A 12,339-nucleotide genomic window follows, 5' to 3' on the forward strand; every position below is an offset into this window, starting at 1 on the left:
GCCTAAAGACCTGGCAGTATCTCTGGGCTTTGTGAGTGATATTGTACTTACTGTGAGTTGGAATCATCAGGCTGCACTTTTCCTTGTTTCGAGGAATCATCCGGTTCCTTCCATTCTTTCCATACACACAGAAAACATAACTCCATTACCCAAAGAATAGGTGAAGTAGAAGATACAAAAGTGATCAATGTATTTTAAAAATAACTGTTACTATAATGAACAATCAACAAAGCAAAACTAGCAGCACCTCAGTGTCTGACCCCACCACAGTACTGGAGCAATCTGTTTCTGCTCATCTGCTATTTTGAGCGGTTTTACAACAATTTTATGACATTCAGAAACAACCTGTCCTGTGCACTGCTCCTTGAATTAGACTATCCGATGGAGGAGTGACTTTCGCAAGGGTCAGATTTCTATTTGCAGCTCCCTTTCAACTAACTGTACACCCGGAAACAAGCAGGCACAGTTTAAAATGTCTCTTTCACACTTCTCACCTGGTGCCTGAAATTGATCTTCTTTGTGTAACTGGAAACATTGTTACTGTGCGGCTATTTTCCCCGCCATTCTCTGTCCAATAACAAGGGACAGTGGGAGCCGGAACTAAGCCAGGAAGCTTCACTCGGGTTTGGGGAGAGAAAGCAGCAATGATCTTCAATGGCGAGTTCTTCTCACTCTGTCCAGACACTGCTCGAGAATGGCCTCTCCCTTCCCCCCGCTCACTCCATGTTCCGGGAGCAGCTCGTGTTCCAGGGAGCCCATTAAAAACAGCCGCCGCCTCCGCCTCAGCTGCCCGGACACTCAATGCCAATCTCTGAGCATATCTGCGGACGCGGCTCCAAACCGATGCGCTGCTTTAAGCAGATGCTGTTTGTTCACTTCCCTCTGGGGCGGTGATGTCTCCGATCGCTGCTGAATTAAACCGTATTCCGCTCACTGAGTGAATGACGCTCTCGGCCATTGTTGGGGGAGGGGTTACGCATGCGCTGTGATCCTCATTGTGACGACACCGGAGACTGGTTCAAACAACGCATGCGCAAATCTCCGCAAAAATTCAGCCACTAAAATCAATAGAAATTTTGCCCATTTCACTCTCATCACAGAGAGAACAGAATCTCCGAACCTGTGTCGGCGCGGGGGGCAAGGGGCGTTGGGTGCGAGTGGACGTGTGGCGGGGGTACACTGGTGGGTAAAGACCGCTTTACAACATCAATTTTAACACAGGAGATTCCCCCAGACAGCTTGTAAAATGCTGGAACCGTGTGTGTATGAGGATGGTGATGTTACTGAGGATGATTCCTGTTTTAGAATAGACTGTGTTTAGGTCGGAATATTACTGAGTGTTAATTATAACGAGAGCATATTTCAAAGCCCCGGGTTTGCGGAAACTCCTGACTGTGAAGCCCGGGTCTGTCCGGGTTTGTGTCTCGGTTCCATTGGTAATAAACGGGTTGAAATTGGCGGTTGCAGAAACTGGAGGAGGAGCTGAAAGATCAGGGGCTGTTCTCTCTGTCTGTCACTCCGGCTCTCTCCTCCTTCCCGTTCTCTGTTTAATCTTCACTCTGTCTCCTCCCCTCCCTGCTCTCACTCCGCCTTTTTCACTCAGGTCCGGGTGGGCTCTTTAAAAGAGGAACGTGAAGCAGCTCGTCTCTCATATTCTGCAGTGATCTGAGTGAAGAATCATCATGCCTGGCAGAGGGAAAGGAGGCAAAGGACTGGGTAAAGGCGGAGCAAAGAGGCACCGCAAAGTGCTTCGTGATAATATCCAGGGCATCACCAAACCAGCAATCCGCCGCCTGGCTCGCCGTGGCGGTGTCAAGCGGATCTCGGGTTTGATCTATGAGGAGACTCGCGGGGTGCTGAAGGTTTTCCTGGAGAATGTGATCAGGGATGCGGTCACCGACACTGAACACGCCAAGCGCAAGACGGTCACTTCCATGGATGTGGTGTACGCTCTGAAACGGCAGGGCCGCACTCTATGGATTCGGCGGCTAAACAACTCGACACCTTCTACCAAACACACAACAAAGGCTCTTCTCAGAGCCACCCACCGCCTCACAGAGAGAGCAGAGTCCTGGGAACGGGAGCTGGGATGGTCTGTTATCGGGACTGTTAGTGTCTGAAACAGAAAAAAGAGCTCTAACGAAGAGTGAAACGGACTAGAAACTCTAACTCTTTTCTATCCACAGATGCTGTGAGACCTACGGAGGTTTCCAGCATTTTCTGTTTATAATTCAGATTTCCAGCATCCGCAGTATTTTTCTTTCATTTTAGTGCCTGATTTGTTTCCGGGTTCGGGGGGAGGTAACTCGATTTAATCGTTGTTTTATTAACCTGGATGGCACATTCTCCACACGCTGAAAAGCCTCTCTACTACTTCACATTTTCGAAATGTTTTATTCTCCGTGACATCAGTCGTTCAACGCGTCAGTAGAGTTGAGGTTACAATCAGCTCAGCCATGATTTCACTGAATAGGATCAGGCTCGAAGGGCTGAGTGGACTCCTCCTGCTCCGAAACCCAATGTTCGCACGTATGTTCGTGAAGTTACTGACAGGGTTTGGGAAACTGAACTGTTTCAGCTCAGCAGACTGAGCCGGACTCTAGCTCTGATTGGTCATCGTCTTCTTTGTCTAATTCTTAACCAATCGCAGAGTCGGGTAGATGAGGTCAAAAATTATGATTGGTTTCCTTTTCTACGAATTCGAAAAGCCCGCCAATTCCAATGTTGGAAAATGCAAGATAGCCTTAATTTTCAGGCAACGATTTTTAATCTGTTATATTGCACTCCCTGTCACAAAATCTTGGCGCTATTTTAAGAACAGTTTGAATTTGTCAACTCCTTTCAGGAACCGGTATCTGTCAGGCCGGGAACAGCGGGAGAATCGAGCCGGTGCCTTTCCCAGCTCTTTATCATCATGAACAGCCCAGAATGAGGGCAATGGGAAGGGGTCTGAAGCCCCCAGCACCGATACCATTTTATTACCCATTCCAGACCTCTAAGCGAGCGGCGATTTTTAGGGTTGGTTGTGCTGTAGGGAGCAATGGACACTAATTCAATTTTTGCCTGCGAAATCCAGCACTGACTTTACACAGTTCAAACAACAAACTGGTGTTTCTGTCCATAAATGAGCAGGTTCACCAGGATGATGCCGGGTTTAAAAATTGCCGAAATAGGTTAAATGAACAGGAATTTCATTCGGGTTAGCAAATAATGATTTGCAGTGAAAATATTTAATTTTAAATAATTTGGGAACAAAGTCTTCTGATGTCGAGGCGGTTACCGGCTGGAAATAAAGGCGGATATTTTGAAATGAGCGATTAAAATCAACTCGACCAATGGGGACCTGAGTTGCCAGGGATTAGTTCATTGGTTAGGTTTTGGATAAAACAACCTGGGCGGAAGGCTGCAGCCAATTACTGTTCGGGGCGGTTCCTCACAGAGTTTAAAAAGACGGGTTGCAGAGCAGATTGTCTTAATAGTTCTTGCGTCTCAGACTGTGGTGAATCTATTCAGAAAATGGCCAGGACCATCAGCTGTGGCTCAGTCCATAGCACCCTCGCCTTTGAATCAGAAGGTTGTGGGTTCATGTCCCACTCCCGGAAACCAAGAACTGTGATTGTACTCAAAAGAGTTGCAATCCGTGACTGTTGATAACTCGAAAGAAAATGGCCAGGACCAAGCAGACAGCGCGCAAATCGACCGGAGGGAAAGCTCCCCGCAAACAACTGGCTACCAAAGCGGCCCGGAAGAGCGCTCCAGCCACGGGCGGCGTGAAGAAGCCTCATCGCTACAGACCCGGCACTGTGGCTCTGAGGGAGATCCGTCGCTACCAGAAATCCACCGAGCTGCTCATCCGCAAACTGCCCTTCCAGCGCCTGGTGCGAGAGATCGCTCAGGACTTCAAGACAGACCTGCGTTTCCAGAGCTCGGCCGTCATGGCCCTGCAGGAGGCCAGCGAGGCTTACCTAGTGGGGCTCTTTGAGGACACCAACTTGTGCGCCATCCACGCCAAGCGAGTCACCATCATGCCCAAAGACATCCAGCTGGCCCGCCGCATCCGCGGGGAACGCGCCTAAAACCCGGCTTCAGCACCAAGTACAACAACGGCTCTTTTAAGAGCCAGCAAGTCGACAAATGAAAGAGCTGCGATCTCCTGTTGACCACTCCAGCACTTACACATCGCGAAGATGCCATTAACTTCCTTGCATCAGTTTATTTTTTCATGTCTACAAACCTCTTGTGGGATTGATAATCACAGCCGATGCAGTTGTAAATTTTAGCGCACATGGTGTCTTAATTTCAGCAGAAAATTGGGACTGCGGTCACCTTAGTGCTCTAGGATACTTCCAATAAATGGCGGCGCTGATAATGTATTAAATACTGCGAGCAGACATCAATCCCGGGCAAAGGGTGAGTTGCGGGATACAAGTCAGTGCTCATGATGTCAATAAAGGCAACGCCCTGAGCAGCAAGCGTGTATCCCTCCGGTGCACAGATTTATCATAAAATCAAAGAACTTGTACAGCACGGGAGGCCATTCGGCCCTTCGGTGCCTGCACCTGCTCTCCAAATGAGTGTTATGACCTAATGCTTTCCCACCGCCCCATCTCTGCACTTTGTTTATATTCAAATAATCAGCTCATACCCTCTTGACTGGCTCTATTGAACCTGCCTCCACTACTTCCAGAGAGTGCATTCCAGTCCCGAACCACTCGGGTGGAAATGTAATTTCTCTTTTAATGCGAGTTGGTTGTCCTTGCGGATCATTAGAAACGCTTCAGCATTACTGAAATTCGGCACGCAGCGGTAGTCAATAGTTCACACTTTCACAGACTCTGTGAGTGGCTCTGAAAAGAGCCTTTGGGTTATTAGATTAAAGAATGGCCGCTTCACTTAGTCTTCGAGGCCCCAGAGGCGCTGGTTTTCTTGGGCAGCAGCACGGCCTGGATATTAGGCAGCACCCCGCCCTGAGCGATGGTCACCCCTCCCAGCAGCTTGTTGAGCTCCTCGTCGTTGCGGACGGCCAGCTGCAGGTGTCTGGGGATGATGCGGGTCTTCTTGTTGTCCCGGGCCGCGTTACCGGCCAGCTCGAGGATTTCAGCCGTCAGATACTCGAGCACAGCAGCCAGATAGACCGGGGCTCCGGCACCCACACGTTCAGCATAGTTGCCCTTTCTCAGGAGCCTGTGAACACGGCCCACCGGGAATTGCAGTCCAGCCCGGGAGGAGCGAGATCTGGCCTTGGATCGAGCTTTACCGCCGGTCTTTCCTCTTCCAGACATTTCACAATCTCACAAACACTTTCACAGAGAATGAGGAAAGGGACTCGCATTCGATCCTCTTATAGCTTCGGGAGGAATGCTGCTGCGGGCATTGCTGATTGGTCACTTTGTACAGCGTCACATAATGTTGTTCATATCACCAATCAGATATCTACTGAACTCACCAATCCGGAGACTCCACGGAATGAGGACACAAAATCCGGCGCCAAATTTTGAAATTCCAACCGATCTTTTTTTTCAAATTTCAAAAGCCCGCCAAATTTGTAAAAAAATAGCCAAAAAAGAACGGATCGAACATAGTACTAATTGGATAAAAGCAAAATACTGCTGATGCTGGAAATCTGAAACAAAAACAAAAATACCTGGAAAAGCTCATCTACGGTGAGGAAGAAAGTTGACGTTTCGAGTACTAATTGGAAATGGTTATTCAGTATTTATTTTCGAATGTTACATTCACTTCATCTCTCTCTCTCTTTCCCTGGACTGCAGTTTTTTGTATATTTCAGTTTCTGATTTTCTGTCTGGGTTTATGTGTATCTGAAAACAAGTCGAAAATAACGGCGCAAATTTACAGAATCTATTTTTTTATTTGACGTCGAAATTACCGCCGATATATTTATAAAACAAGAAATACATTTCATATAGAAAACCAGTTAATAGTGAACACGGTCTGAAGACAAAGTTTTACAAATGTCAGTCCCTGATGCGACTATTTCACATTTTATCCTAAACTCCAGATTCGCTTTAAGAATCCGGCATCAATTCGAGATAATCTCGATCCGTCATGAAACCTTCTTAGCAGCCGGCTGAAAGTGCCATTTACATCGTTCTGCTGATAGACGGTATATTGTAGATATTTGTGACAGCCAAAATTGAACATACTTGGAGTAAATTTGCCAGCGTTGAGACTAAAGGTTGCTACACAACCGGTGCTTATAGGAAATGAACTGATCGATTATTCAGGCCAAACTTGAACCGAATTGGAACCTGAAGCATTTGCGTTCTATTCGCTCTCTCTCCAAAACCAGGGAAAGGGGTCGAATATGACGCGTCTTAAAACAAAGCGCAGAGCGTGAGCGGCAAGTCATTAATTTATGGGGCATCATTAACGAGACCCAACAATTGAACGAGGGTTAAATTTACATTGCCGTGAATCTGATTGAAACTTGATCAAAATAACAATTTCGCTATTCGAAATGCTTCATAGCAAAAACATAAATTAGAAGTAATGAAGTCATATAGCTTTTTCAGAGAGATTGTGGGTGGCTCTTATAAGAGCCGTTGTGTTGTGAATGTGTTTTTCAGGGAGTTGTGGGGTTTTACTTGGAGCTGGTGTACTTGGTCACCGCCTTTGTCCCTTCCGACACGGCGTGCTTGGCCAGTTCCCCGGGCAGCAGCAGGCGCACGGCGGTCTGGATCTCCCGGGAGCTGATGGTGCTGCGCTTGTTGTAATGGGCCAGGCGGGAAGCCTCACCCGCGATGCGCTCGAAAATATCGCTCACGAACGAATTCATGATGCTCATGGCCTTGGAGGAGATGCCGGTGTCGGGGTGAACCTGCTTCATCACTTTGTAGATGTAGATGGCGTAACTCTCCTTCCTCGACTTTCGCCGCTTCTTGCCGCCCTTTGCTACCGGTTTTTTCAAGGCTTTCTTGGCTCCCTTCTTGGGAACTGGTTTCTTCACATCAACCATCGTCAGTTTCAAACACAGAATAAAACAAATACCTTCCGAGCGCCGATTAAATAGAGAGTCTGACACACCTATGCTAATGAGGAATGGGGAAACAATGATTCTGATTGGACATTTAATAAACTACAACAGCCACTTATTTTGTACTTTTCTCTGATTGCATATTTAAAGACACCAATCAAATTTCGACTTCTCCACCAATCATTAGCGCTTTTACTACAATCAGGAAATAAATTTTATCAGGATTCTCTCTAGTCCCAGTTTGTGAAGATACACCGGGAATTGTCGCCTGGTTGTCCGTGTGAGGAGCCCTTCTCCACAGAGGGACTGAACGGAAATGCGGGATTCCTCCTGGAACTCTTGTAACGTGTGCGACTTACTCACTGGGATATTGTGTGAGTATGTGTGTGTGAGTGGTAGTGGGTTGAGGCTGAACGTGTGTTCATGAATGTTTTGTGTGTGCGTAAGTTTGTTGCACCGTGTGAATTTCAGATTCTTTCTCCATCTCTACATCTCTGGGACTTTTTGAGGTTCATTCTGTACCTATCAGTCAGTTCTGCTGTGTGAGACATGGGATTCATTCTGCAGTTGACTATCTCTGGCACTGTCGGTGAGTGTGTGATTTATTCTGTTTCTGTGTATCTCTGGTGCTGTGAGTGCCTTGGACTTCATTCTGTATATGCCAGTGTCTGGAAACGTGTTGGATTTGTTGGGTACTTCACAGTGTCCGGTTCTTTGTGAATGTGGAGTTTATTCTGTTGCTCTCAATCTTTGATGTTGCTTGTGACTCTGGGATTAATTGTGTATCTATATTCAATGGTTATCTCAGGCATGGTGTTGGAAATGAGTTAACATCTTAAACTTTTTAGGAAGTAAAACTACCATCCAAATCCTTTCCCAATCTGGTTTATATGTGATCTCAGAACAAACCTCAGTTATCAGCTTATCCCTGAACTGCCATCTACAATGTCCAAGCAAACCATTCAGTTCTATTCAAGAAGGCCGCTCACCAATACTTTCTCCAGGGCAGTTAGGAATGGGACCACATCCGGTGATTTAATAGAAGAAAGCTCACATCTGCGACAGCCACCAGTCTGAAAAGTTCACCACTCCAGTTTTAAATTCAAATATTCATGATCCATTCCTTCTTTTCAACAATACAACAAAAGATTGTCAGTTTTATCAAGTGACCTTGATGCATATAAATGTTTAAACGTGTCAGACTTATCAACTGAACTTTAAACCTGTAATTATCTGACCTCATGATGTGAATGAGGAGTCTCACTAATGAATAGTGCAAAATGGAAGTCTGGATGCAAATTGAATTCAATGGTTGGAAATCAGGTAGAGTGTATGTGTCATTTACATCCTGGACAGATCAGGCTTCTCACTGGAAGTGTGAACTTGGAAAATGATGTTTTAAACCAAGCAAACAACAGTAGCTCCCTAGATTTCAAGGAAGGAAACATATTAAACTAGAACCAAACTAGTTAATTACTCATTTCAGAAGAGTAATTAAATAAAAGCAGGTATACTTCAGTAGGAGGATTGGAATAGGGAACAGACACAGCTGAGGGCAACCATATCTGCTATCAAAGAATGTAAAGGGTAATAGAGAAGAGAATGGGAGCTGACTGCAGTGGGGTGGATCCCATGATAAAACTGAGGGTTTATAAAGCTGCTTTGTAACAGTTTTGCGGACTGAAGCTGATGCCGAGTTATCCCTATTGTGGTTGAAACCCCATTAGTAATCAGCATTGGCTGAGACAATTAACCCTGGGAAGCATTCATTTTCAGTGGAAATGATTGATGTCTGTGAAGGCAGCCAATCCTGTACAATGTGGATAGATTATTTGAGTTGGATAGGCAGGAGATATGTGTTTTCAAAAAGGAGTTAGATATAGCTCTTGGGGTGAAAGGGATGAAAGGATATGGGTAGAAAACGGGAGCAGGCTATTGAGCTAGATGATCAGCCATGATCATGATGAATGGTGGAGCAGGCTCGAAGGGCCGAATGGTCTACCCCTGCTTCTATTTTCTATGTTTCTATGAGGGACGTAGAAAAAAGAGAAATGAACAAAAATAGTTAAAATGAGACAAAGGAGGAAGAAGTTTTACTGCATGAGAAAAGGGGTGCTGATTGGTTGGCAAGTTGATTCCAATTGTTCGAGGTGTTGCCATGAAGAATTCACCAGGAAACTGTTGCCCTGCATGTTGTTGTTTAATTCAAGATCGGCACAATAGACATGTTCCTTTTGCCTGTTGGTAACAGGGCCCTGCATGTGAATATATGTAGCCTCTAGCATGTGTAAGTGAGCCACATTGTGAAGAATAAGGAACTTCAGTTACTTATTTGGTGAAGTAGTGGCCATTTTCCTCAGAGAAGTGAAGGTTGAGAGGAGAGGATAGAGACATTCAAAATTATGATGAGTCTGGACACAACAGATTGAGAAAAACTGTTCCAACTACTGGATGGGACAAAGACCAGAGAGCACAGATTTAAGGTAATTGACAGAAGCAATAGATACTTCTTGGAGAAACTTTTTCATGCAGCGAGTGGTTAAAATCTCACATGTGGGTCCTGACACTGCTAGAGGCAGATGCAATCAAGGTAGTCAGGAGAGAATTAGATTATTATCTGAAAAGGAACAATGTGCCGGGTTGTGGGCAGAAGGTGGGGAATGACACTAGCTGTTTCACTCATTTGAAGGCCTGATGTAGACTCAAAGGGCTGAATCTCATTGTGTGTTGTGACAGTAATGTTGTGTGTGTGCGCATGTGCATGCAAGTTTAGGTGCGCTTGATTATCCTTTTGTCAAACTCTGGTGCTGCATGTGAATGTGGAATTTATGTTTCTGTCAGGAGTGCTACTGGGTCTGAATGTGGGATTATCTAGATTATGTTAAGACAGTTCAGTCGTCCTGTGTGCAAATCTGAAAATCAGACTGTAAGTAGCATTCTTTAATAGTGTCTGTGTGTGTGTGTGTGTCATTCCATGTGTATTTGTGATAATTTCTGACTTTCATTGGTACCATATGTGTGTGTCAGATTGATTAGTGTCATTCGGGCTCAGGTATTGTGGGTGAGTGTAGTAACAGTCTGCATCTGTCAGCGTCTGGTAATGGACACCTGCTCAATAATGATTCTGAATCTGTCAGTCTCTGCTACTCTGTGACAGTGTGGGATTCATTACATCGCCTGCAGTCTTTTGGATTGTTTACCAGTCTAGATTCATTCCATGTTGAAATTTCAGTACAGGAATAGGCCATTGATATTCTTGGTTTAATGGAATAATTGCGAGTTTCGCCTTATATGAAATATCGTTCTGTGTAATTTTTTTATGTGAAACTCCATTGTTATGCCAGTGTAACTCAGTTTCTTCTAATCAAATTAACGCTGTGTCATTCAATCTGTTTCTGAGTGAGAATTTTAAACTTGGCTGTTGAGCTCAGTTTGAAGTGATAGAATTAATACAACATCTATCAGTCTGACACTGGGTTTTTCGGATTGCTCTGTGATTTGTATCTCAATCTGTATTAATCATTTTGATACAGTATCCCTTAGTTTAATAATTTGGGTGAGTTTCAAACTAGAAACTGAGTTTGTATCTTTCAGTTTTATCTGGTAATAATATAATTGCAGCTAAGACTGATTCCCTGATCAATGCTGCCACCATCACCTCCACCTTTTCCTTCTCGATCTTTTTCTGAAAACCATATTTCTAAATATTCAGCACCCAGTCCTCCCTCTTTTTAAACCACGTTTCTTTCATTGCCACTACATCATATTCCCACATTGCTGTTTGTCCTTCAAGCTCATCAACCTCATTTATCACACTGTGTGTTTACATACATGCATTGTAAATTGGTCTTTGCATTCCTCATAGTGCTTCTTAATCTGCCTCTATCTAATATGGCATTGCTTCCTTCTCCAGTATTATTCGTCACTCTCCCTCCTCTCTGGCCGTATTACTTTCTGGTTCTGCTGTAAATTGATGACCAACCCCCTGCCAATTTAAATTAAATCTTCACCAGCCACATTAGTGAACCATAAACTAAAATTGGACTTCGTGCCTGTGCTTGCAAAGTACAATGGATCAGAACTCCAACAAGTTAACCTCTTGGCCACCTCTGCTCCCTGTGAGTGACACTGTACTTACTGTGTGTGAGGAGCTGACTGCACTTCCCCTTGTGTTGTCGAATCACGACATTTATTCTGCTGCTTTCAAGTATTTGCCTATCGGAAGAAAATGTGTTTATTATAATTTATGAAGAGATGAGGTCGAAGATACAAAGAAACCAAAACAATTATTAAATTAATAATCATTCCGAACAACTGCAAAGTCAGAGGTTCAAGAAGGCAGCTCACCACCACCTTCCCAAGGGCAACTCGGGATGGGGTATAAATGCTGGCCCAGCCAGTGAAGCCCACATCCCGTGAATGAATAACAAAAAGGTAAGACGAACAGAGTCAGTGTCTGAACCACTGCAGTCCTGCAGCACTCAGCTGCTAAACACCAGGGACTTTGTTCCTGTTACAACAATTTCCTGCCATCCAGAAACAATCCACTGCTCCAGGAGTGGGACTGAGTGACGGAGCAGGGACTATTGTGTAGGTCAGATTTCTAATTGCCTCTCCCATGGACTAACCGTTCAAGTGAAAGCAAACAGCCGCTGTTTAAAATGTGTCTCTGCATTAGCGGCTGTTTTAAACCATCTTCTTCCACTCACAGGCAGTGCCGGGGAGGGCAGCGCGCATGCGCAGAATGCTGCACAAGTTCCGGAAACACAAATATTGAACATATCCGGCACAGAATGAGGACGTTCGGCCCATCTTGTCTGCACCAGCCCCAAAATAGTTTGATCCAGCCTCACGCCACTTTCCAGCTCTTGCTCCGTGAGTCCTGTCGGTCCCAGCAGCTCAGTGCAGATCCAAGTGTTTGTTAAAGGCAGTGATGCCCTGCTCTCCCCCAGCTCTGCCTGGGACTGGAAGAAGATGGTTTCAAACAGCCGCCAATGGAGAGATCCCGCTCCCGGGGGAAGGGAACAAACAGCAGCCTCCTGGGAGGAAGGAGACAGAATGGCAAGAAGCTGTTATTGAAAATCATTGCTGCTTTCTCTCCACAAAGGATCAATAAACATTTCTGATAAAAGCAAAATACTGCGGATGCTGGAAATCTAGAACAAAAACAAAAATACCTGGAAAATCTCAGTAGGTCTGACAGCATCTGCAGAGAGGGATACAGTTGACGTTTCGAGTCCATATGACCCTTCATCAGAACTAAAAAATATAGAAATGAGATGAAATATAAGCTGGTTGAGGGGGTGGGACAGGGTAGAGCTCGATATGGGGCCAGTGATACGTGG

The 12,339-nt window shown here is 45.2% G+C and overlaps 1 protein-coding gene across 1 annotated transcript; it reads right to left on the reverse strand.

Moving 5' to 3' along the window:
* Window positions 1-6,004: 6,004 nt before the first annotated feature.
* LOC144670347 (histone H2B-like) lies at window positions 6,005-11,669 on the reverse strand. Its single transcript, XM_078532824.1, has 3 exons — window positions 11,623-11,669; window positions 11,133-11,209; window positions 6,005-7,044 (listed from the first exon to the last, which is right to left on the reverse strand). Exons 1-3 carry the CDS (start codon window positions 11,667-11,669, stop codon window positions 6,602-6,604), a joined length of 567 nt encoding a protein of 188 aa, XP_078388950.1. The 3' UTR covers window positions 6,005-6,601.
* Between the last annotated feature and the right edge of the window lie 670 nt (window positions 11,670-12,339).

The sequence above is a fragment of the Cetorhinus maximus genome, chromosome 31, assembly GCF_964194155.1.
Source record: "Cetorhinus maximus chromosome 31, sCetMax3.hap1.1, whole genome shotgun sequence".
Taxonomy (NCBI): Eukaryota; Metazoa; Chordata; class Chondrichthyes; order Lamniformes; family Cetorhinidae; genus Cetorhinus; species Cetorhinus maximus.